Source organism: Macaca nemestrina, chromosome 4 (genome assembly GCF_043159975.1).
Source record: "Macaca nemestrina isolate mMacNem1 chromosome 4, mMacNem.hap1, whole genome shotgun sequence".
Taxonomy (NCBI): Eukaryota; Metazoa; Chordata; class Mammalia; order Primates; family Cercopithecidae; genus Macaca; species Macaca nemestrina.
Window position 1 is genome coordinate 1,921,134 of NC_092128.1, and position 27,400 is coordinate 1,948,533.

Here is a 27,400-nt window from a genome sequence, read left to right on the forward strand (position 1 = left end):
GTAACCCCACACATCCTGGCTCATCCTGGCTCTGGGATGCCCAGTCTCGCTGCCACTTGAAATTACGCACTTCCAGCTCAGCTGCAGTTGGGAACCCCCGCCTCCCACTGTCCCCCGCACCCCTGGTCCGCAGGTGAAAACACGCCCCTGGGCGGGTGTCCAAGGACCCGTTTTCAGAGCGCTGTGGGTCAGCCGGGGCTGCCATCGCATCGCCTGGGGGCCAGGCTTCTGGTCCAGCCTCAACCAGGGCTTCCCGCCCTCAAGGTCCGGCCTCCTTCGGAGCTGCTCTGGGAGAGGTTCTGCTTCTACCGTTTGTTTAGAAAAAGGCCCCACTGAGACTGAAAACTGATACTTTGAAAATGAATATTGAAGACACCTGCAGCATCCAAAGCTCCCTGCATCATCTCCTCAGAGGCTGAGGCCACTGGGCAGGCACGGACGGTGCACTCCTTCTAACCCCGGGCCGCTGAGCTGGCCAGCTGCGGGCTCAGAGCAGCCCTGGAGTGACTGGGGGAGAAAGGTGCAGGCTCCACAGCCACATCCACAGGGCAGCCTGGCTCCTGCGGATACGCCTGCATCCCTATCCTCTCCTGCACGGCTCAGCCGCTCCGCCCCCGGCCAGGTCCCGGCAACACCCAGAAGCCTCCCTCCCCCCACTCACTTTGGAGGAGGGCTGGGGCTGGCACACGTGGCAGGTAGACAGCAGCTGCTCAGGTCTGGTCTCTCGGCAAACCCTTCTGGCCCCAGCGGTCAGACATAGTTCTGTGTCCCCAGGCCAAGCACACAAGGGACTCCCCAAGGTTCCCATGAAACCTCATGGTTAGTGAGGTGCCAGGAAAAGTGACTTGAGGAAAGAAGATGAAGGTGGAGATGAGGACCGCCTTATCACCTGGGGAGTCACACAGCACGCCGCTGCTCCAAACCCCCACACTGAGCCTCCCGTGGGCACGGTGCACGGCTGGCATGGACAGGGAACGGCCGCCTCCCGGCTGGGACGCAGATGTGCCAGCAGGGGTCATCAGCTGTCTGACAAAAGGGACACACAGTTGGTCTGAACAGGAGGACTACCCGACTCGGCCTCGATGGTTCTATCTGTTCAGGGCCAAGGCTCTGGGCGTCCTCCTGCTGCAGCCGCCCCAGCTACATGCCGGCACTGCTGGAGGCTCTGTTCCCCACCTCACTGGCAGGTGAAGCCATTGCCTCCAAGGTTCTAACCTACACTGTGCATGGAGCTTTCCCACCCCACTGCCTCCTACAGCTTTCCAGCAAGGAAAAATAAAAAAGAGAAAGTGGCTGGAGAGCAGTCGCGGCAGGCAGGACGGACAGACCGGCTGCAGGAGAACCGGAACAGGCACCGCCCCACGGCCCTTGCCTTGGACTCGGCCTCCCAGTCCCTCCCAGGCCCAGCATTATCCCATCTCCCTCCTGGCCACAATGGGATCAGCCCCGAGGTTCGGGTTTCATTGGCGCAGGATGCAGCCTGGTGCAGTCTGTCAAGGTCCCAGGAGACTGCATGGTGAGCTCCAGGCCATGACAGGCTCTCCAGAGATGCCCCAGGGCCTCACAGGCAGTGGCTCTCCGTGTTCAGGGCTGACAGGGCCACCGCGTGAACCCTGGGAACCCCCCAGACAGTAAGGCAGGTGTTCTTAGCAACCCTGCCCCCCGGCCCATCCGCCTCCCACTCACAACTAGGAAGGACCACGAGGAGGAAGGAGCTGGGGCTGCTGATGCTGAGAAACGTGCCTCACAAGATGTGGGAATGCACAGACCCGCACTCCTGCCAGCATCCCAGGACGGGACAAGCCAGCCTCATGCACAGCCTGGAAGCAGGCGCCACGCGGAGGGCCGAGGAACACACAACTCAGCACACTTCCCACAGCAACACCCTCTCCCACGGCAAAGCGCCCCCAGGACATGCTCTCGAACATCCTGCTAGAGCTCACGCAGCTATCGCACAACACGCCCTTGTGTGATTCAGGAGTTCCCTGCCACACCACCCTCTTATCTCTACCATCGCTGCGTCCCACGTGCGAGAGGACCTGGAAGGCTGGCCTGTCGGTGACCCAAGGACCCTGCTTCCGGCGCTCCACATGCCTGCAGTTCTGAGGATTCCACCAGTCCTCTCGTGCAGGGAAGGGCCCAGACCACATCAATGTGTTCACACAAGTAACTGTTACACCAATCCTTTTAAAAACACGTGTGCACAGGCTGGCGCAGTGGCTCACACCTGTCATCCCAGCACTTTGGGAGGCTGAGGCAGGAGGATCACCTAAGCCCAGGAGTTTGAGACCAGCTTAGCTTCGAGATCAGCTTGGGCAACACAGAAAGACCCCATCTCAGCCCGGAACGGTGGCTCCCGCCTATAATCCCAGCACTTTGAGAGCCCGAGGCAGGCGGATCACTTGAGGTCAGAAGTTTGAGACCAGTCTGGGCAACATGACGACCCCGTCTCTACTAAAAATGTAAAAATTAGCTGGGTGTGGTGGCATGTGCCTGTAGTCCCAGCTACTCAGGAGGCTGAGGCATGAGAATCGCTTGAGCCTGGGAGGCAGAGGTTGCAGTGAGCTGAGATTGCACCACTGCACTCCAGGCTGGGCAACAGAGCGAGACTCCTTATCAAAAAAAGACAGACCCCATCTCTATCAAAAGAAAAAAATACAAAAATTAGCCCAGTGCACTGTTGCACGCCTACAGTCCCAGCCACTCTGGAGGCTGAGGTGGGAGAATTACTTGAGCCCAGGGGATTCAAGGCTGCAATGAGCTGTGATTACACCACTGCACTCCAGCCTAAGTGACAGATTAAGACTTTGTCTCAAAAAAAGAAAATGAAACAAAACTGCACAGTAGGGCTGGAAGTGTCAGCTCACACCTGTCGTCCCAGCACTTTGGGAGGCTAAAGTGGAGGCTAAAGATCACTTGGGCCCAAGAGTTTGAGACCAGCCTGGGCAACACAGTGAGACCCCATCTCTACAAAAAAGAGAAAAAATTAGCCAGGTGTAGTGGTGTACGCCTGTAGTCTCAGCTACTCGGGGGGCTGAGCTGGGAGGATTGCTTGAGCCTAGGAGTTCGAGGCTGCAGTGAGCTGTGATCGCACCACTGCACTCCTGCCTGGGTAACAGAAATCCTGCCTTAAAAAAAAACCCTGCACAGTAGGCTGAAAGGTGTTCCTTCCCACCCTCAAGAAACAGCCAGTGCCCCTCGTTCAACACTGAGGCTCCTGGGTCAGGGTGGACAGGAAGGCACTGCAGTCTCTGGAGCAGCCTCTGGTTCCGCTGGGAGTCCACACAGGGTGGGCCGCACTTCCCCCTAAAGCCCCGGGGCAAATGTAACCGCTCTCCTTGGTTGCTAATTTGGGAAACAAGGTATTGTGAAAGGACAATGAATCTCGGGACCCCAAAATCACTCAGCTAAAGGGAGAAAGCAAGCTGGGAACTGTGTTGGGCACACCTGCCTCCCATTTTATTCCTAAAGAAGGTGGCTACAGCTGGGCCCAGGGGTGCACGCCTGCAGTCCCAGCTACTCAGGAGGCTGAGCTGGGAGGATCGCTTGACGTGAACTCAGGAGGCGGAGGTTGCTGCGAGCTGAGACTGCACCACGGGACTCCAGCCTGGGCAACAGGAGTGAGACAACGTCTCAAAAAAAAACAAAGGCCACACACCTCCCTCACAATTTGTGCACAAGGAAATTCCCTGTGGGGCTCAAGATCTTTACCCTAGAGCAGTTGTGTGGGATTTCACCCTGGCAATGTGAGTGGACAGCTTACCTTCACAGGTGCAGACAAAGGACAGATCTCAAAGTCATCCCTCTGCTCCCCTGAGACAAACGCGTATCTGACTGCTTCCTCTGCCCTGTTGTTTCACGGAGCCAGACTAAGGCACACGTGGCCCTTCCTCTACCCCCTCTCACACGTGGATTATGTATTCAGTGAAAGGCTGATCAGAGACTCAACAGAAAGCAACGATTTGTCTTATCCACCTATGACCCGGAAGCCCCCATCCCCACTTCCAGCTGTCCCACCTTTCCGGAACGTACATCTTGTGTGTAGGGACGCCTCATGTCTCCCCGAGGTGCATAAAACCAAGCTGTGCCCTGACCACCTCAGGCACCTGTCGTCAGGGCCTCCTGAGGCTGTATCACGGGCACGTCCTCAACCTCGGCAAAATAAACTTCCTGCGCTGACTGAGACCATCTCAGATACTCCTGGTTCACAGTACGAAGGCAGACCAGAAGGCTGATGGAGAAAGTAGGGGTCCGTGGAGTTTCTCCGTGGCCCAAGGTGATGACTGCTCCCGATTCTAACAACGTTCCAGTTTACCCTGCCCTGGAAAAGTGCAGGTGTCAAACAGTGGCTTCCTTTAAATAAGAAACCACAGGCTCCATATTCCTTGTTTTAAATCGGGGCCACCCATGTACCGCAGGCCCCTGGGATGGAAGAAACAGTGACCCCCCAAGACACACTGCTACTTCTCCTGCCACGCCCTGCCCACAACCCTCCCCTGGGACCCAGCTCCCTCAGCCTACGGAGGTGGAGGCGGTGTGAGCAGTCTGGCCAGCCCGGGAGGTGCTTGTCTCTGAATAGAGATGGATGCCGAGTAGCGTGACAGCGCCAAGCTCAAAGCACACATGGCCCTGCGGCAACCACAGGTCACCCCTTCACCCCACGCCTGCCCCGTGCTGTGGCCAGCATGCCTCCTAACTCAAAGCACACATGGCCCTGTGGCCACCACAGGCAACCCCTTCACCCCATGCCCGCCCCATGGCCAGCAGGAGAGCATGGCAGGTGGTGGGGGACTCGCTGCAGGCCAAGCCACTCAGCAGTGGGACTGTGCTGCACCCGCCACTGCATGGGCAGCATGTGTCCCTTGGAAGCATGGGTGTCCGTGGAAGCATGGGTGCCCGTGGAAGCATGGGTGTCTGTGGAAGCATGGGTGCCCGTGGAAGCATGGGTGCCCGTGGAAGCGTGGGTGTCCGTGGAAGCGTGGGTGTCCGTGGAAGCATGGGTGTCCGTGGAAGGGGTGCAGCTCAGAGAAGAAGAGGTGCCTTCCCTGTGCTTCCACTGTCCCCTCATCTTTAAAATGAGGACAAGGCCAGAGCGGACCCCGCCTGGGATCCCTGCACTCTGGGAGGCCAAGCAGGGAGGATCACATGGGCCCACGAGTTCGAGACCAGCCTGGGCAACATAGGGAGATGCCATCTCTGTAAGAAAATACAACGAGGATGAAACCCAGTTGTCAAGGCTGAGTGCAGCAGAACCGCTCTCAACACAACAGCAGCCTGAAGAACGGAAGCCACAGAGGGTGGACGGGCTCCCTCCGTCGCAGCGACCGAGGGAGAGGAGCCCTCAAGGCTTCTGCTAAGATGAGCAGCCTGTGGGCTCCGGGCTCCAACCATTCTGAGAGGGTCCACATGCAGGAAGAGCCGGCCTCCGGAACAGAGAAGGCAGGCGGGGCGCCGGCCCGCTGCTGGGGAACTGGAAAGGTCTGGGAGGGGCGCATGGAGACAGCGGCAGGAGGGCCACTGCTGCAGAGGTCAGGGCATACTCAGTCCCCTTCCCACCTCTGTTTCTAATAGGCAGGAATTTCTTTATTGCGTGATGCTTCATGTCACAGCTCTCTCCCCTTAGTTCCACTCACCTTGACACATTTTTATACCTGATTTACTTCCCCTGTTATAGGCTGAACCGTGTCCCCAAAAACTCACACACAGACGTCGTGACTTCAAATCTACATTCACTTTTAAAAACTGCTACATCCACCATATGAACAGGTCTCTGTGCTCTTTCCATTCCTTAAGAAATATAAATTAGGTTGGTTGAGCACAGTGGCTCACGTCTGTAATCCCAGCACTTTGGGAGGCCGAGGCGGGCAGATCACCGGAGGTCAGGAGTTCAAGACCAGTCTGACTAACATGGAGAAACCCCGTCTCTACTAAAAATACAAAATTAGCCGGGTGTGGTGGTGCACGCCTGTAATCCCAGCTACTCGGGAGGTTGAGGCAGGAGAATCACGTGAACCCAGGAGGCGGAGGTAGCGGTGAGCCAAGATGGCACCGTTGCACTCCAGGCCGGGCAACAGAGTGAAACTCCTTCTCAAAAAAAGAAAGAAATATAAGTTATATAAATCATGTACGCGACTGAAGAGCTCTGACTGCCAGCAATCCTTTGATACAGGAGGAGCAGCCCAGGTCACAGTAAGCCCTGCAGGAGGTGAGGGGCTCGGGGTGGGCCAGAGCAATCAGAGGCGAGGAGGCCCGTGGCTGCCGGCACCATCAAAACCCACGGCTTCTGCACAGGGCGGGGCCACAGCGGGTAAGTCCCTCTCAGGAGTGGTTTTACCTTACCTCCCCCTTTCAGACAGACAGAGGTCATCAAACCTTTTCGGCTTCCTAGGAATCCAGAGTCAAGGGTCACAGCCACACACAGAAACAAGCCAAGGGCTGGCCAGGGTCGGGGCTCCAGTACCACCTACCTTCCACGCCTTTGTGACCTAACGTTGGTGCCTAGGGCCCCTCTGCAGGGTTCACAGTGACCAACTCACTTCCAGAAAGATCCTTCCATGACCCACTCATGTCTCGCCCACCCCAGTTCCCGCCCTGCCTCAGGACCTGTGTGCCTCATCCACACCCTCGACTTCCACCCGGGCTTCATCCCAGACGCACAGCCAACATGCCAGGCGGACGCGACAGCCCCGGCGGTGAGCATGCTGAGGAGACACCAACCACCAGCGACGGAGGCCGCAAGACAAAGGTAATTCCAGCGCCAAGAACTTAAACACAGCCCACCCGAGGGTCAAGTGCCCCTTCTCAGTAGAAGCTCCTGCCAACTTTTGGACCCAGGAGGTGGAGGTTGCAGTGAGCCACAAATGTGCCACTGCACTCCAGCCTGGGCAACAGAGCGAGACTCCATCTCCAAAAAATATAGATAGATAGAGATATAGATACATAGTCACACACAGCTTAGCAAGAGGGGTATGTTAGGTGATGTCACCGCACTCAGGCCTAGAAGGCACGGCCCACTCCACACCCAGGCTGCAGGGCCCGGCCGACTGCTGCTAGGCCGCACACCTGTGCCACCATCCCAACACTGAGCGCTGCAGGCAGCTGTAGCTCAATGGCAAGGATGCAAACCTGGATCACACGCAGTGAAAATGCCGTCCTAACCTTACACAACCCCCGCAGTCTACGTGGACCACCACTGGCCAAAATGTCCTCACGCGGTCAGGGCTGGTCTTTAGCACCAAGCAGGGGCAGGGTCACTCTCCTGGCACCTACTCATCAGGAGGGGAAAGACCTCCCTTCCAGGCATAAGCGTCACCAGACGGGGCAGGGGATAGTGGGGGGCCACATGGACCTGCCCTGCAAAAGCTGCTCAGAACCTTCCAGTCAAGCAAACTGACTTGTGCAAGATCTCACACGAAGAACCCCCAACAAACTTGTCAGTGGAACTTCTACAAACATCCTTTAGAAAACAACTCAACTTTCTCACAAATTAACCTAAAATTCCCCAAATTAAAACCAAAAAAGGGCATTCACTGCCATTCTGTCTCACCCTCCTAGAGTCAACACCACTTTCTGAAAGCCACTTTCTAAAATCTCTATATAGCCTTTTAAAACTTTCCATGTAATACCATTAATTACTCTTCTTTGGAAATTTACCACTAATTGTTTAAACAATTTTAGTTCAGCAATTTGTCCTGAAAAGGCAATACACATTAGTTGTAGAAAAAACAAGTCACTTCTAATTCTACAGCCCATAGATAATTTACTGTTTGGGTATAATTTCTGCTTCTTCCTGTGCGTGAATTAAATATTAAACCTTATAAATTACTAAAATATAGGCTGGTTACAACGGTTCAAGTTTCTTTTTATTGGGGGAACTAAATATACCAGAAAACATCCTGTTTTGTAACCACAGTTAAATAAAATTTAAAAACAGAAACAAGATCTGCCAGCATCCCCCCGAGCCAAAAACACACTGAAATCATCGAGAAGCTATTAGAGGAATGTTCCGCAGCTGCCGCGGGCATGGCCATCTTATCGGAGGCTCCAGTTTCTTCCCCAAATGGAGTCTGAATGGAGTGCAGGAGCCTGGCTGATAACACGCAGATGAAAACAAACTCCTGCAGATAAAAACACTTTTCCCAAATACGCACAATCCACGAGGCCCCTGGGGAGACTGCTCCTTTCTTTGACTTTTTTGAGAGATTGGGGGGTTAGTCCCTACTTACACAAATTAGGAATACCACTTACACACTGCAGATTGTTCAAACAACCAAAAACGCATGCCTGGCCCATCAGAAGATCGGCTCATTCGAACATTTAATGTGTGCCGGGGACTGGGGACACCCAGCAAGACCCTGCTCTCACTCCTCGGGAGCTCAGTGGTGGACAGACTTCAAACAACGCAGCAAGGCGGTGCTGTCTGCACTCTGCAGGTACAAAGGCGCGTGGAACAGCCCTGGAACGGCAGACCCCGTCTGCTGGGGAAACACTAGGAACCTGGCTTCAACACAGGACAGAGCAGCTACGAAGGCTGAACAGGTTTTTGTTTCTTTTGAGATAGAGTCTCGCTCTGCTGCCCAGACTGGAGTGCAGTGGCGTGATCTCAGCTCACTGCAAACTCCGCCTCCCAGTTCAAGTAATTCTGCCTCGGCCTTCCGAGTAGCTGGGATTATAGCGTGGGCCACCACGCCCAGGCTCCTGAACAGTTTTAAACAGGAGAGTGACTTGCTTTTGCCAGCCACGTGATGGGCTTGTGACATAGAAGCTGAATTGAGAAGCAGGAAGGGCAGAGGTGGGGAGGAAGAACAGGTGCCACAGTTAACCCTTCATGGCTACTTATGAAGAGGTGGCTCCAGAGAAGGAATATGTGAAGGTTGGTTTGGAAGTAACTACTGCAAGAGCGCACTGGCTGATGGCACGGGGACGTGCCCAGGGTCCAGCTGGGAGAGGGATGGTGGCACGGGAGCACACAGGGGGACACAGGAGGAAATCAGAGCACGGGCGAAGGCTGAGGATGAGGCGGAAAGTCTCCTGTTGGATTCCCTCCAGCATAAGAGGCTCACGAAGCACTGCCAACAAAAGGCCAAAAGACTCCCAGAAGCGCTGCTGGGGTCGGCATTCCCACCAGCGTCAGAGCTTAAACCACCACCGCAGCGATACAGAGGTTCCGGCCCAGCAACTGCAGGACGCCGTTCACCCACACCGCCCCCTCCTTGGCTGGACGGCCCTGACTGGGTCTGACTCTTCGGTGGCTCCTGGGGCTGGTGCACAACACAGGTTCAAGGAGAAGCCAGATGCTTGTGTGAGTGGAGGCCACGTGCTGAGAGTCACCACCTCAGTGCAGCTCATCAACCTCCCAGGAAGCATGCAGCGCGGGTCACTTCTCAAGGGGTAGCTACGGACGCACGTCCACACCGCGTGCACACGTCCACATCGGTGAGAGCGGTGTGGACAGCATCCCTCAGCTGAGTGTGAGGATAACTCCAGGAGGACCTGGAGTGAGGCACACTCAGCTACCACTGGCATCATGCCCTGTGGCAGGTTCGGGACCCTTTTCAGATGGAAACCAACTAATGCGCACTGTGGGGTCGGCCTTCCCATGTAGAAAAGGAGGCGGGCAGTGGGTGTTTATGCCTGAAAAACCCCTTAGACTGGAACTGTCTGAAGTTCCTCAGTCTCGGGGCGTACACTGTGGCCTCCCTTCCCAGAGCTGGGTCCCTTTGATTTGCGCCCATTTCCCAGGAACTCACAATATACAATACCCTGACAAAGAGTTTCCAGGGCTATGAAAGCTGGAAATTACAGCCTTTGGTCATGTTTTAGTATGGACACAGCTGCGGTCCACGGAGTACCCCAGAGGGCAGCAGAGAGAGTGGACTCACACACTGAGAGCAGAGGAGGGGGCCCAGGGTGCACCACAGCCTCACCCCACAAGGCCAGGCCTTCTGGGGCCCCTCTCCCTGCGGCCTTGGGCTGCCTGTCCCCACGGCTGACGGCATGGTGCTGGGTGGGGTGCCTGGGCTTTGTGGGAGGCAGAGAGAGGAAGACTTTAGTTCCCTGTTTCTAGCTGCCCACTACATAAAGTCTAAGTGTGATTTTTATTCAAGGAACTCTTTATAAATGGCACCCTAGGCATCTAAGCATCCTCAAGAAACACATCGCCCTGAGACTGCCCCGCTCCCTGGTTAGGCTGTGGCGCTGGAGGGATTTAACTGTTGCCCATTTTTATCAAGATGGACAAAGGGCACCATAATTAATCATTAAAATAAATCTTGAAAAGGAACATGGGGGCCAGGCACAGTGGCTCACGCATGTAATTCCAGCACTTTGGGAGGCTGAAGCAGGCAGACTGCCTGAGGTCAGGATTTTGAGACCAGCCTGGGCAACATGATGAAACTCCATCTCTACTAAAAATGCAAAATATTAGCCAGGCGTGGTGGTACACACCGGTAGTCCTAGCTATTCAGGAGGCTGAGGCATGAGAATCGCTTGGACCCGGGAGACGGAGGTCGCAGTGATCAGAGTTCACTTCACTGCACTCCAGCCTGGCTGACAGAGTAAGACTATGTCTCAAAAAAAAAAAAAAAAAAAAAAAAAAAGGCCGGGCACAGTGGCTCAAGCCTGTAATCCCAGCACTTTGGGAGGCCAAGGCAGGTGGATCACTTGAGGTCAGAAGTTCGAGACCAGCCTGGCCAACACAGTGAAACTCTGTCTCTACTAAAAATACAAAAAGAATTAGCCGGGTGTGGTGGCACAGGCCTGTAATCCCAGCTACTGGGGAGGCAGAGGTTGCAGTGAGCCGAGATCGCCCCACTGTACTCCAGCCTGGCTGACAGAGCACGACTCCGTCTCAAAAAAAGAGAAAAAAAAAAAGGTAGAATGAATGTTGTGACTTTTGTAGACTCACATATTCACAAAATTTTATTTTTCTAAAGACATCTAAATCTTATTCCACATAAAAATGTAATGACAAGTCATTCTAGTTTCTTCTCAGAGCTCCTCAGTCTTCCCATCAGGGACTTCCATAAGAAGGCATAGCCCACCCCAGAATTCAACCTCCAGCTGCCTCTCCTGAAGCTCATCAGAGCTGAGAAGGCCTGAGCTCAGGAGCCCAAAGCTATGCTCCTGCATCTGTAGGAAAAACAGAGAAGCTTCCCATGCAATTCTCTTTAAAAGAAAGACAAAAGCAGAACTAGATATGTTAATGTTAAAACTCAAATAACAGAGGAAACGATGAATTCATGTTAAAGCTTTTCATTCAGTTGCTACGGCTTTAACTACATTAAGTGGCCAGATGTGCCCATCACCAACCCTCCCCAGCACCCTCCCAAAATGCTGCCCATAAAACGTAGTGCTCTCAAGTACGCTTCCAGCCCTGGTAGTACCAGGTGGGGAAGACCAACAGCTAACTCTGCTTTCTACGGGTTTTCTTGTGCGGGCCAGGATACAGGGTCTTGCTCTGTTGCCCAGGCTGGAGTGCCGAGTGGTGCAATCCTGGCTCACTGCAGCCTCCATCTCCACCAGCTCAAGCGATCCTCGCACCTTAGCCTCCTGAGTAGCTGGGACTAGAGGCACGCGCCCCCACACCCGGCTAATTTTTTCTGTTCTTTGCGGAGACAGACTCTCACCACGCTGCCCAGGCTGAGCTCAAGCAATCCACCCACCACGCGGCTCAGCCTCCCAAAGTGCTGGAACTACAGGCGGAAGCCGCCACGCCTGGCCCACTTTCTGTATGGTTCTAAGCTCCGCTGAGAAGTGGGGACAAAATCTGGTCTTGTGATGTGTTGCTTCTCCTTCACGAGAGAGAAATCGCGCACGTCCTTAAGAAATGTACTCATGATGGGTTAATACCACGAAAGTTCCTCCCCAAAAAAGCTGCAGACAAGCAAATCATTAAAAATTAAATCACAATTCATCACGGAGGAAGGACAAACTGTCCACAGAGGAGGAAAAAGTGAGGCCACCTCACACAAATGTTCTAGATGGATTCATATTTTCAATTTTTTTTTGAGATAGGGTCTCACTCCATTACCCAGGCTGGAGTGCAGTGGCATCATCACGACTTACTGAAGCCTCGATCTCCAGGGCTCAAGCGATCCACCCACGTGGCCACTCAAAGTGCTGGAATACAGGCGTGAGCCACCACGTCTGGACTTCAACTTTTTAAGGTAGATACACAGGAGCAGCGTTTCTTAAGCAAGTAGAAAAAAGCCCAGTAGAACACAAGTTCACAGAATCGACAAGGCAACATTTGCTGTTTCTTAACCCTTCCTTCCAAAAAACAGATGCCATATGGGTTATGCATTGAATGAAAATAGAAATTTAAAAGAACAAGCGACTTTTTTAGAAATCAACAAAAATGTTTTACAAGTCAAACTTAAAAGCAATTCTTAAAATTCCTATTAATGAACAAAAATGCTGCAAATAAATATTCTGCAGAAGCACAACTAACCAGAAGAATAGGAAGAAAAACTTAGGATAATAATTAGATATTCTATCAGAAAGCTATTCTTCTGAAAGAGAAACTAAACCAACAGGAGAACACTCGGAAGCCTTTACGCCGCGGACAAACGTGAAGGATGAGAAAGGCGTGTGATCTCAGGCCTCAAAACCGCGCGGACACTTCCAGTGAACACGTAAATTAGCAAACTGATATGAAAGAAAACCCCTCAACAAACCACAGCTTGGGAAATCACTACAGTTTTCTGAGAGGTTCCGAATGTTCCCAACACAAAGCAATAAACTGTTTGAGGTGGCTCTGCCATTCACCCCAATCTGATCGTCACCCACTGCACACACACGCCCCACAAATACGTACAATTACTAGCCACAGTTTAAAATACCAGTAACTAGGAAATGTGCCAGAAATAAATGACTTCAAGGGCAGCTGAACCTGGTGTTGGGGTAGGCAGGGCACAGACGGCTCCCAACTCACCCTCAAGATCACAGGGCCGGGAGCCTCACCCTCACCCTCTGTCTACACAATCTAAAACCCAAAGTAAAATCAAGGTACAAGAGAACCCAACAGTGCCATGTAGAGGAATTTTTGGTCATAAACACAGTAACTAATCTTTCTCAGAAACATAATCACACAGTAAAATACTAAAATCAGCCTGCTGGAAAACAACACAAAAATACTTATATCAATAAGAAAAATAAGCCGGGCGCGATGGCTCACGCCTGTAATCTCAGCACTTTGGAAGGTCGAGGCAGGCGGATCACCTGAGGTCAGGAGTTCGAGATCAGCCTGACCCACGTGGAGAAACCCTGTCTCTACTAAAAATACAAAATAAGCCAGGCATGGTGGCGCATGCCTGTAATCTGAGCTACCTGGGAGGCTGAGGCAGGAGAATTACTTGAACCCGGGAGGTGGAGGTTGCGGTGAGTCTAGATTGCGCCACTGCACTCCAGCCTGGGCAACAAGAGCGAAACTGTGTCTCAAAAAAATAAAAAGGGGAGGGGGAGTAAATATGAGAAAATTTATAGAGTTTTCCAACTGTAAAAAATATGATATTCCAATTCTTTTTTAAAATCAGAATAGGCGAGGTGCGGTAGCTCACACCTGTAATCCCAGCACTCTGGGAGGCCAAGGAGGGCAGATCACTTGAGGTCAGGGGTTCGAGACCAGCCTGACTAAAATAGTGAAACTGTCTCTACTAAAAATACAAAAAAATTAGCCGGGGGTGGTGGCAGGCACCTGTAATCCCAGTTACTCAGGAGGCTGAAGCAGGAGAATCGCTTGAACCCAGGAGGCAGAGGTTACACTGAGCCAAGATCAAACCACTGCACTCCAGCCTGGACGACACGGCAAGACACCATCGCAAAAAAATAAAAATAATAGAATAAAATCAGAATACCAAGACTAAAGTGATGAGATAAAAAGCAATGTAAGGCGTACCGACTTCCTGGTTTTCCGTAACAAGTTACAAAAGAAAACACACACAGAGGGCATTCCCCGCTTCACTGAAGAAACGTGCACACCTACGTATTAAGACAGCACTTTACAGCTGTCTGTAAAACAGGACGTTGAAAAAAAAAATTACACTGTCACATGGCTCTCGGGTGTCAAACGCTCTCCCAAATCTACATGGGGTGTTCCTCACGGTGACTGCACCTTTCATCTGAAAGCATGACGAAGACTGGCCTAGAAACGAGCTGGAAACGAGCTGCGTTTCCAGATGCACTGCCATCCATACAGGGTGCAAGAAACCAGATGGGACGAGAGTCCAGCAGAAACGTGGTGGACAATGCGGGCAAGAAGTCTGGGACAAAGCTGGCTGTTTTCCACACAACCACCTTTCCAAGTAAATAAAAGTACACACACACAGGAATACAAAATAAAAATACGGGGCAGTTTCGTTACAAGCACACGCACGCACACACACGTCTGTGTGAATATTTAAGACTACCACACAGTCAGTCACATGAACAAAAGGAAAACGGGGGGAAAAAAAAACACACTTTCAACACAGCAGGCCACAGACTAATCAACTAGTACATAAAGGGCTCCTATAAAATCAGGAGAGTAAGTCCACAGAAAAGGAGGCACACGCAGGTAACAAAAGATGCTTGCCCTAGATAGCCAAGATGCAGATTTTAGAAATTATTGACAGTACTAGCAAGTGTGACGACACAGACCCCAATCCATTGTTGATAGGAGAAGACTCCTTCTGAGAAATCATTTTTGACTTTTTTTTTTTTTTTTTTTTTTGAGACAGGGTCTCCTTGTTGCCCAGGCTGGAGTGCAGTGGCACAATCATGGCTCACTGCAGCCTCACATCCCCGGCTCAACTGATCCTCCCACCTCAGCCTCCCGAGTAGCTGGGACTACAAGCGCACGCCACACCAAGCCCAGCTAATTTTCTATTTTTTGTAAAGACGTGGTTTGACCATGTTGCCCAGGCTGGTCTTAAACTCCTGGGCTCAAAGTAATCAGCCCACCTCAGCCTCCCAGAGCACTGGGAATACAGGCACGAGCCACTGCGCCTGGTAACCTACCAATTTTCAATGCACACGTTTCTCAAGCCAATTGCTCAGCTTCTAGGTACCTAATTTAACAAACTGCTCCTACAAGTACATAAGACTCTACACAAATACCTTAAATATTACATGGAAAAGGACACCAACGCTTTGCCAGGCTCCACAGGAGACTTGGGCTGAGACCCAGTGGCTGCTAACTGCCACCAGACATCAGCCATGGATGGGGACAACTGTGCCCAGCCACTCACTAGATAGACCACTCATGCTGGGCACAGACCCCAACTAGGGGAACTTGTCTTTCCTGCTTGTCAGGGGCTGGCAGGGAAGGCTCAGCCCCCAGCAGCCACCGCGGGAGACCGTGCCCAGTGCCAATTCATCTGTGCCGGGACCGTTGACCCATGGACATTGAAAGATACTGCTGAAAAGACTCGTGGAAAATAGTTTCTCGTTCGAGTTCTGGATTTGACTTTCTCAGAGACCTGGCATTACGTAGAGCAGCCCTGGAAGTTTTGGGTAAGAGGTTATTTGGCCTAGAGCTGACGAGCAGCAAAGTTCTCAATTTGGCGGAAATGCATGTAAGAAACGTGTCTTGCAGGCCGGGCGCAGTGGCTCACGCCTGTAATCCCAGCACTTTGGGAGGCCGAGACGGGCGGATCATGAGGCCAGGAGATCGAGACCATCCTGGCTAACATGGTGAAACCCTGTCTCTACTAAAAACACAAAAAAATTAGCCGGGCGTGGTGGTGGGCGCCTGTGGTCCCTAGCTACTCGGGAGGCTGAGGCAGGAGAACGGCGTGAACCCAGGAGGCGGAGCTTGTAGTGAGGCAAGGTGGCGCCACTGCACTCCAATCTGGGTAACAGAGCGAGACTCCGCCCAAAAAAAAAAAAAAAAAGAAACGTGTCTCATGCAGGCTGCAAACTCCACAGTTCCCTGACGACCACACCCCGAGCTTCTGCTCCGACTGCTGTTCCTACCAGCAATGTCCTGACATTTAGTGTAAACTGCTCTGGGCCAGGAGTGGGGGCTCATGCCTGTGATCCCAGCACTCTGGGAGGCCAAGGGGTGAAGCGCTCAAGCCCGAGTTCAAGACCAGCCTGGGCAACATGGCGAAAACCCCGTCTCTACTAAAAAATATAAGAAGCTAGCCAGGCGTTATGTCGCACACCTGTAGTCTCAACTGCTTAGGGGCTGAGGTGGGAGGAATGCTTGAGCCCAGGAGTTCCAGGCTACAGAGCGCTGTGACTGCACCACTGTACTCCAGCCTGGGTTACAGAGCAAGACCTGGTCCAAAAGTTAAGTAAAATGTAAAATAATATAAAGGAATGAATGAATGAATGCTCCAGGCCTCAGGAGCCACGTCTCCCCCACACACCATTAGCAATGAGACCCTGTCGTTGGGCACAGCACTTCTTGCCAACTCAGGGCAGCTGTGGGAAGACAGAGGAAAATGTCACCTCTCAGACCTCCCAGCACAGCGCTGACCCCACAGGAAGCAAACCACATCCCGTAGGTGAGACCGGCGGGAAAGAGGCCCCACCCCACATTTCTGCAACAATGTTTCAGCACCAAAGCCTCCTTCAGAATACCTCCAGTCTCTATGGTTCCGGAAGTTCTGGGAGTGATTTCCCACCAGTGCCTGAACGGCAGTCAGTTCAGTAACCGGCTAGGGGGAAGAGGAAGGACAAGGTGGGGGAACGGGATGACAGTGCTGCCCTGTTTAAGAAAGAAACCAACCTAACAGGGCAGAAAAGGACACTATGCTAGCAACTGCAGTGTGCACCGACGAGACTGTGGCATCGACACTACACAGGCATTTGCTAGTCAGGGCTCCCCGGAGGGGAGAATCTTTGTAAGCCAAGACGCAGGTCCTTCTGATCCACATGGCAAGCTTCCAACAGCAGGCTGGGCCGCAGGCCACACAGCAGGAGGGGTGCAGGAGTGAGGCCCTGCTCTACTCTCCAGGCAGCCAGGGTCCAGGGCATCTCTGAATCAAGGGCTGTGGGACGGCAACCACCATCGGGGTTTCCGCAGCAAGATGCTTCCAGGGCACACCTGCCAGGACACAGCAGTAGCAAGACAGACAAGAATTACTGCCTTCACAGGACCCGCATTCCTGTGGGAGTTGCGCTCCAGGGCAGGAATCTTCTCCCTATCAGGGTACAGGGAAAAGGGCAAAGCGCATTCGGGGGTCTCAACCCCTGAGTCTGCAACTCGCCCAGGCCACAAAGCTCAGAGTCGAATCCTTAGTGAACAGTTACGTGACACTGACCGATACCCTGCACAAAAGTCAGCAAATACTGACCAAAGCACAGAAGCCAAGACCGGCTTTCTGATGCCCAATCATAAACTCTGCCGCCTCTGGAACTCAGTGACATCTAGATTTCTAACACAGGAATAGCTGCTGTGACATTCCGTCTTTTCACCTTTTTAAACAGGAAGACGAAATAACGTAGCCAAAGACTTCGGTCTACCCCATTTCAACCACTGGTCACACTTTAGTACCAAGGCCTACATCTAGTTCCCCCCACGTCCCTAGAACAGCTAGGAATACCATATCCAAAGGCTTTGAAACCAAGACCCCAAAGGGTAAGATCTCATACTCTCATCTTTAAAAATACGAGCAGTGGGTTATGTAATTCAGCCCCCTCTAGACCCCACTAAATCAAGTATTCGTATCAACTAATTTTGTGCTTGAAAACCGGCCGGGCGCGGTGGCTCAAGCCTGTAATCCCAGCACTTTGGGAGGCCGAGACGGGCGGATCACGAGGTCAGGAGATCGAGACCATCCTGGCTAACACCGTGAAACCCCGTCTCTACTAAAAAATACAAAAAACTAGCCGGGCGAGGTGGCGGGCGCCTGTAGTCCCAGCTGAGTCCCAGTCCGGAGGCTGAGGCAGGAGAATGGCGTGAACCCGGGAGGCGGAGCTTGCAGTGAGCTGAGATCCGGCCACTGCACTCCAGCCAGGGCTACAGAGCAAGACTCCGTCTCAAAAAAAAAAAAAGAAAACCTCCAGAAATAATATCTGCCTCCATTCTGTTACTGAACATGCTAATGGCTAAATTTCAACACCGCTGCCCATCAATAACAGAGAATATGCCAATTATTTATTACTGTTGAATCCTCTGCAAATAAAAATGTTTCTAATTCATTCCGTAGTGGTTAAAACAAGATCAGTATTCCCTGAAGAGAAATGATGGCTAGAAGGTAATCAAGACAGGATAAGCAGGCATTTTTAAAGCTTTAATTAACAAACAGAAACTAAAATGGATTGGAAAGACAATCATCCCACAATGTTCCTCAAGCGTTACCACACTGTAAGGAACATTTACTTCAGCACGCCAGGTGCACAGGTAAGTTTAGCAAATGGTGACACTAACTCCACCCACTTCTAAAAGCTACTTACTGGAGGACATCCAAGAGGAAAAGCGAGTCACCCACGATGCCAAGACTGACTGACATCTTTCAGATGATTTAAAACCCTGAGTTTCCAAAATCAAGCCTGGAATCTTTGGAGTTTAAAAAGCTTAAATTTTATAAAGGATAGAGATATAAGGAATAATACATCACTGAATTAAACCAACGGGGGCTGGGGAACTACAAGGAATAGGAAAATAGGAGATGACAAAAACACAGATTATTGAGCCTTCCATACAAAAGGATGCCAAACAGCGATTAAAAAACTACAGTTTGGGTACAACATACACTGCTTAGGCGACAGCAGCACCGACATCTCAAAATTCAACACTATAATATAATGCATCCACGTCACTAAAAACCACTTACCTCCCCAAAAGCTATTGAAGTATTTTTAAAAATTAAAGACTTTAAAAATAAAACTTAAGACTCTCAAACAGGGACATTGAGCACAAACCAAAGACAGCAGACGCACATCCCGGAATGGCTGGGACCATGTGGGGCCGTGCACAACCAGGCATGTGCCGTTTAGGAGCGTTCGGCTTCCTGTTTTCAAAGGCGCTTAACACTACAGAAAGTAAAGAGACGGTTGACTTTACCAGAAACTAATTTAAATCAAATGCTATTCTTATTCCAAGTCATCATTTACTTGAGTGATGCTGTCAATGCTCAAAGCCATTTCCCTAACTTTTCAAAGCTGCTCTCATGCACACTTAGACTGAATTCTCTAGGAATAATCTTAACAGGGTTTAAAAATCAAAGGTGTAAGATTTGACAGCAACAAATAGGTTTTCTATTAGTAACTTAATAAAATTACACTTCTATCAACGGAAGAACAGAATAAAAGTAATTTTCTCAGCCAGGCGCAGTGGCTCATGCCTGTCCAGCACTTTGGGAGGCCAAGGTGGATGGATCACTTGAGGTCAAAAGTTCCAGACCAGCCCTGACAACATGGTGAAATCCCACCTCTACTAAAAATACAAAAATTAGCTGAGTGTGGTGGCAGGCACCTGTAATCCCAGCTACTCAGGAGGCTGACGTAGGAGAACCGCTTGAACCCCGGAGGCAGAGGTTACAGTGAGCCAAGATCACGCCACTGCACTCCAGTCTGGATGACACAGCAAGACTATCTCAAAACTTAAAAAAACAGTAATCTTCCCAAGTACAAATGAATGCTCCCTCCCCCTCAAAAAAAGTTTTCACCAGAAAGATTTCTTAGGAGTCAAACATATTTTACCTGTAACACCATGTTGAGTAGGCTGTTCACAGCCAGAGTTGCATGAAACACTCCACGAAGTCTGGAACAACCAAATGTATTCTAAACTTTTGCAGCACCAAAGCTATAGCAAACTAGTTTAACAATTACAGGTCAAGACTTGTCTTCATTTTCCTGGTCTTTCTGGACATCCCTGGATGTCTCAAGGCTGCTGCACTGACTCATCCCACCCACTTATGAAAAATATAAAACCCTGAACTCCAAAGTATCTACTTGAATTTCTCATTTAGTAACAAAGAAGCCACCCGTCCTGATAGCATAAACAAAAGCGCACTCTATGATCCCACAATGCTAGTTGTGAGGTGGGATTTCCAACACTACAGGGCGCTGTCCCGCTTTCCCGCACGTGCCATGACTGCATACCTACCTTATCCAGAGACACGAAGTGCCGTGTGCTGGGTTATTTCCGACACAACAGACAAGCACATTACTCGTTCTTCTTCTTGTAGTTCAACTGTCCCCAAATACTTAACTGTTGCTATGCTTTTTTGAGCTCCTATGAAATTCCTTAAAATATTTTTTACTTATTTTCAGAAACAGCACATCAGGTTCCTTAAACGCTCTGGCATATCCTGAGCAATCTCTATGCCCTCCTGCAAAGCCAGCACAGATGGAAAGCGCTGTTTGTCAGGGACCCGCCCGTCCTTCTAGCAGTTTTCACACTATTTAGTTCCAAAACAAAACAGTTTTAAATCCAGTATAAATCTAGTTCAATATTCACTACAGCTAGGATTCTAGTTACCAATGGCAATCATGAAAGGTAAACTGAGAAACAAAAGACCTTTATTTTGCTCACTCCTAAATCATTCCATGACTGTCCCATGCATACTGTCCAGAAGTGATTTTTTTTTTTTTTTTTTTTTTTTTTTTTTTTTTGAGATGAAGTCTCGCTCTGCCTCCCAGACTCAAGTACAATAGCATGATCTTGGCTCACTGCAACATCCACCTCCCGGTTTCAAGCAATTCTCCTGCCTCAGCCTCCCAAGTAGCTGGGATTACAGGCACCTGCCACCACGCCCAGCTAATTTTTCAGTAGAGACAGGGGTTTCACCATCCTGGTCAGGATAGTCTCGAACTCCTGACCTCAGGTGATCCACCCGCCTAGGCCTCCCAAAGTGCTGGGATTGCAGGAGTGAGCTACTGTGCCCGGCTCCATATGTGATCTTACATCAAATCCTAAAAACTTGGCCGGGCGCGGTGGCTCAAGCCTGTAATCCCAGCACTTTGGGAGGCCGAGGCGGGTGGATCACGAGGTCAGGAGATCGAGACTATCCTGGCTAACATGGTGAAACCCCGTCTCTACTAAAAATACAAAAAACTAGCTGGGCGTGGAGGCGGGCGCCTGTAGTCTCAGCTACTTGGGAGGCTGAGGCGGGAGAATGGCGTGAACCCGGGAGGCGGAGCTTGCAGTGAGCCGAGATCACGCCACTGCACTCCAGCCTGGGAGACACAGTGAGACTCCGTCTCAAAAAAAAAAAAAAAAAAAAAAAAATCCTAAAAACTAGAACATACTTTAAGAATGAAAAATTATACAATGGTTTCTTCCCTCTCCTGTAGAAATGTTACCATAATTAAATGTTTGATCAATTGCTAAATCGCAACTTACAATATGAAAATCTTCATATACTTCAAATATACTGAAGAAAATGTCTACATGTAACTGAGGTGCGGCATAATAGCACGAAATGCTATTAAAGTGACACTAGAAGCCCAGGCACAAATCATACACAGACACAAAAAAGCTCCAGATCCCACTCAGGAAGAATGCACCAACACATTCGCATTTATTTTCTTTTTTTTTTTTTAAAGCAAATGACAAAGACCCAGTTTACCAGCTTTACTTTTTTAAACCTAAGCTTAACATTACATATTTAAACAATTGTCAAAACTTACTAAGTTGCCAGCATTCATGCACAACTAGAAAACATCCTTAATTTATATTAAACCAGAAATGTATTACCATTAATGCATTAATATCTTTCACTACTAAATACTGAAAAAAATTGAAATTATTTCTGTAGAAGAATCGTCCTGGTAATGTTAACTTCACAGCAGGCCGACACTACGTGGCTCACATTTCAGACACAATGAAAAGCAGGTCCATGCTGGTGTTAGTGTACAATCTTGTCCTACACTAAAGAGTCAAGACTCACCTTGGAGTACGTTTAATAAAAAAGCAAAGTGCATACAGAGATTTACAACAATTTTAAAGACAAAAAAAAAAATGGTCCTATTATGTGGTCCCAACAATAAACTCAAAAGTCTATGACAAATAGAGGCTCCGATGAGCTGTTTATAAATACTTTAGGTACAATTATACTGAAAGTCGAGTTCGTTTGAAATCTTCAAAAAAATGTTCCTGTTAATCCTCAAATGGTGCTTGTTATAGTTTAACATTTCTGTTAAGCGCGTGCGTTGAATTACTTGTTATCCAAGCGCAGCAGCTGCTCCTTACCATTTATTGTTAAGGACTTTAACTGGCCGTCTTCTTCAACTTCTACTCTTTCTTGACCGTTCTCGACAATTCTGTAGGAAAAAAATTCATTTAAAAACCTTTCCGGTAAAGTAAATACATGTGTGAGGGTAACTAAGTTTTTTAAGGACATTACTGAAATACACCATGAATATAAGTAATTTTCAGGCTGTAAAAACACGGCTGAAGCCAACCTGTGAACAATACGTCTTCCTTTCCTAAAACAGAATTAACCTGACAAAATAAATTGTCTCAAATACTGTACAGGTGGATGCTAAATACAAGCAGAGGCTATAAAACAGTAAAGGCTTTACTATTAAAAATTCTCCATTCAGTCATCTTAACAAAGCTGCAGAAACTTGTTACACTTAAGTTATTATCTTTTATTTACAACTTATCTTTTATTTACATTAAAGATCCCCTCTAATCAACAGTTAAGTAAAATTTAAGAGGAAGAGCTTTAATTAATGAATTTGGAGAGAAGATTTTCATGGTGCCAGATGCAGCACACAACAAGCTCTGCTTCACACTCTGGGAGACGTGCAGCATGGCACCAGTGAAACATCATGCCCGCTTACTAAAAATATGAAATGCAGATTAGCACAGTACCTCTTTGTAGTGATTTTTCTGCCATTAACCATTTTAGTTGAAGTTGATATCGATTTGAAGTTGCCCATGCCACCACCACCAAATGACGTGGAAGAGAATGAAGTGAGGCCCCCATGACCTAGTGACCCAAATGAAGTAAATCCTACAGGAAAACAGAAAAGAAAAATGCTTAGAGAAATATGTCAACTACTAATGCAAAGACAAGAGTCTGAAAATTCAGTAGCAGACTGTTTAATGTTAAGACGTAGAACCAATGAATAATAAACCATGCAACTAGCAAGGCCTCAGCCGAAGTGCTGGGGTGCCCAGGGGGAAAGACTCTCTCAAATCCCTCAGTGGGGACTCGAGGGGAACGCGAGAGTGCAGCCTCTCACCCTCTCCTCATGCAGAGCTTCACTGGACATGAGCAGCCTTTCTGACATGGCAAAGACCACCCCGGCTTGTGGGTGGTCTGCCGGGCACCACGCAGCACATGCGTTGTGTTAACGTGAACATTCTGGAACCGGGACCGGTATTCAGCTCCAACCAGCAGAGCAGCCTCAGTATCAAAGCTCTGTTTGCTATGGCATGGCTTGTAAACTCCACGGACTGTGATGGACACCCTTACCCCACAAGAACAGAATGTCCTCACCACCGCAGAACAGCAAACCTAACCGGCTTCCTTTCTCTTTACCAAAGAACCACAGGGGATAAGAATCTAAATTATTAAAAAACTAAAATAACTGTAGAAAGAATACTACAAGCATCCATCTGAAAAACCTATGTCTCTACGGTTCATGGACACCATTCTCAATTATACATTATGGACACTGTATCAGTGCGGACACCATAAAATTTCACAAGTCACACTAAAGCAAACCTATTTTTTTATATTAAAGCTGGTCTACTGGTTAGAGCTTAATACTTGTCCTGCTTCCAAAATGCTCACATTAACACAAATGACGCATACCTCTGAACATGATTCAATCATCTAAGGCCAGATACTGTCTAGTGCTAGTGGCGTACTGAAGAAATATGTGAGCCAGGTATGTTAAGTTTACCTTTTCTAACGACTTCACTGAAAAGCAGAAACTAGTGAAATTAATTGCAGTATTTTATTTAATACAGTATATCCAAAATATTTCAATTGGAAATACAAAAAATCAAATTGTTTGTGATACTTTATACTGTTTTCCATGTTCCATCTTTGAAACCCAATGACTGTTTCACACTCCCGCTGATCTCCATTTGGAGCAGCCAGGCCTCCAGGGCTCAGGACCCACACGTGGCTGGTGACCACTGCAACGGTCTAGATCAAGCCTCGCTAAGTACTTATTCTTGTGATACTCTGTAAGGCACCTCAGAAGTGGAGAAGGCTTACACCCCCACCACACACACACACACAGGAGCCACTGATTACTTTTAAAAAGGACTATTTACGTGGTATTTTTAACTAGTTTTCTTAACCTGTGGTCAGCATATTCCATGGTATCTAAAGAGAGGATCTGTTGAGGGAAAGCACATCAAAACTGAGGTCCAATCAAGCAGAATTCACTACTTACCTAGATGGCATGAGCACAATGTTAAAAGAAAATAAAATTCTGACCATTATGAAGGAACCCTATGTAACAAGCTCTCCCAATTCTTACCATGGAGGCTTAAAAATAAAAATGAGAGAATCAAAACAGCAGCTCCAGGCCAGGAGTGGTGGCTCATGCCTGTAATCCCAGCACTCTGGGATGCCAGGGCAGGTGGATCCACCTGAGGCCAGTTCAAGACCAGCCTGGCCAACATGGCAAAAACCCTGTCTCCATTAAAAATACAAAAATTAGCTGAGCCTGCTGGTGCACACCTGTAATCCCAGCTACTCAGGAGGCTGAGGCACAAGAATCACTCGAACCCAGGAGGCAGGAGGCTGCAGTGAGCCGAGACCATGCCACTACACTAAGAGTGGCACTTATTAAAAGTGAGACTCTGTCTTTTTAAATTTAAAAAAAAAAAAAAAAAAAAGAGCTCCTCTGTGAAGAGAAACTGGGTAAGCTTCAGAGAAAAATGGGATGCTAATTCTTCAGGCTAAACTCACAGGTATATAATGTGTGTTTACATACATATTCATATTACTCCAGTCTATAAGCTATGTTTCCACTTATGAAGAGCTACGTGAGCGAGGCTGACACTTCACTAGCGAGTGAGCCTGGCCTGGGCTGGTGTTAAGGCCTAGCCTTCGATTCCATCCAGTGGGACACTCCTGGGATGCTACCTATTTGTGCACTTTTGTTTTAACTGCAAAGGAGGTTAGACAGCATGAAGGTTAGTGAGATTTCCCAAGTGCGTTACTTTCCACCTACTGACACAGAACATACCTTGCCCCTTTTTAACTAAGAATTTCATTACATTCTGGCCTTGATTATTATATTAAGAGATTTCCAAGTACAACATTCTTAGGAAGATTAGGAGAAAATGTAGGTTATTAAGCATAGACTTGTATACCAAAAAAAGCTGGCAAATCTACAATGTTATTCTACGAAAGCAATGCACATATTTTAAATTACTCTAAAAGAGTATTATGCTTATAAGTACTAACCACTGTTAAGACAACAGAAATTAAACCTAGGGATTTAATACCTGTATCAAAAGAAGAAAATCCACTTCCAAAAGACGGGAATCCACTGAACGCGGAGAAAAACGACCCCGTCCCTCGGCTTCTGCTTCCTCGGGGACCCCTTCGATTCCCAAAGAAGTCCTCAAAAGGGTCTTCTAAAATCAAACATAAACACACACTATGAAATCTTTCTTTCAAGTTTTTTTCCTCATGTGACAGCTACAGTAAGAGAAAATAGATGTTTGTAACATATTCAGGAACAAAAAGCTTAAGACGAGGTTGTAACAAAAGAGCTTATCTACAGAGTAACTGAAAGACTACCTCACAACAGTTTCACCAACTGTTTAATTCAACTAAAACTACAATACCTTATATCAAATAAATTACCAGACTTAATTTAAAAACAGCACATATACACATTCTTTATGGAGCATCAATATGCACTTCAAACTCAGCTCTTTTCACATCACTGATCTGAGGTCCTGTTAGATGCTATTCCTGCTATGACCACTGGAAAAGTGAGAAAAGCTTTACACTGAGGCTGTTGTATTCCTTGGAGTCTGAGTTGCCTTCTCCAAAGCAATTCAGAAACAAACAGAAAAATGGATTACCCTAACATGAACATACACACACAGAGAGAGAAGAGGAATGGTGTGGCCATGTAAACTAAGTGTAAATACCTGATGAACCTCGGCAAAGGAAATTCCTTTCATTCTAAGTGTGATGTCTCAAAAAACTTTTAAGGATTAGCTGAAATCAATTCTGAACAAATGTTAACCAGCAGACATAAGATTACGCCTGAAGGTGTCTCAACAGAAAATCACCAACGTGAGGAAGCATCACGCTGCCAAGTGGAAACACAAAATGCTCCTGAAAATCAAGATCAGAACTGACTGTTTTGTTTTCCTCCGTTGGTGTTATCAATCAATGCATACTTACTAAAAATTCATAAAGTATACAAAGCTTTTTAATTTACCTGGGTGCTGCATTAATTACTGTAATTTTTTCAGAAAACATGGGAAACCTGTGATAAAAGCAAGGAATCCTAATAGATGCATTAAGACATAAACACATGCAAGGTATAAAGACAAAGGCAAGCCACAACCAACTAAGAATTAATATGGCCTATTTGCAGGCCAGAGTGACCAAAGAAGGGAGTGGATACATTCGAGTCACAAAGGTTAACAATAAATACCGCAGCACACAAGGATACAACAATAAGCACTGAAATTAGGCAGAAATCGAGACTCATGAAGCAACTGAGGTTATGAACAAGAGTGACTTGATCCAGCTACTCTGGAGGCTGAGTGGGAGGATTCCTTGGGCTCAGGAGTTTGAATCCAGGCTGGGCAACATAGCAAGACTTTGTCCCTACTAAAGAAAATTCAGTGACTAGAGAAAAGCAGCACCTGAGGCTGACTCTGACCAGTCTGAAAGGATCGAAGTACAGGTGGGCAGTCAAAACCCTAAGATGCTGGGTACCCCCAGGACCAGCAAATAGTGCATAGTGAGGAGCAAAGGCTGAGGAAGCTTCTGCATAGCAGAGAGGACAGAGGTCCACACCAGACTATTATAAAGCTCGTCGGAATGAAACTGGCCAGTCGGCTTTACCCAATGCCAAGCCCAAGACATTGAGCCCCAAAGAAAGAAACACTGGGAGAGCTGGTCACTGGTTACTTTTTGGAAGACAGAAGAGGAAGAAGGCATGCACGACCAGTGCCCGGACACCCCATGCGCCAATCTGCCCCTCCGCCCACCAGCCAGCGAGAGGTGGAGACCTAGAGGAGGAATGGCAGAACGGGGATGCCAACAAGAAGTTACTCAAACTGTTACTGACTGCAAGTTACCGCCCACATTCCACAGTCAATGCCCCCCACCCATAAAAATAAGAAGACGGTCATAGGTACTTTGCAAACAGACCTTACTGTCCCCCACTGTTCTACTCAAAGACAAGAAAGAACAAAAGCAAAGATGTTAAATCATAACCTTGTATCTAAAACTAGGAACATTTTGTGAATTTCTCTAGGACACAAAAACTGCATCCAATTCAAATAAAATCCAAGCAT

General features: G+C 48.7%; 1 protein-coding gene across 2 annotated transcripts in view; it reads right to left on the bottom strand.

Moving 5' to 3' along the window:
* Positions 1-27,400, bottom strand: part of LOC105474977 (DnaJ heat shock protein family (Hsp40) member B6) — an 84,076-nt gene that overhangs the window by 10,759 nt on the left and 45,917 nt on the right. For both annotated transcript variants that reach the window (XM_011729931.2, XM_011729929.2), the window contains exons 6-8: positions 25,358-25,489; positions 22,754-22,895; positions 22,127-22,197 (exon numbers count right to left, since the gene is read on the bottom strand). In XM_011729931.2, coding sequence (XP_011728233.1) covers positions 22,127-22,197; positions 22,754-22,895; positions 25,358-25,489 — 345 coding nt within the window. The remainder of the gene's footprint in view (positions 1-22,126; positions 22,198-22,753; positions 22,896-25,357; positions 25,490-27,400) is intronic.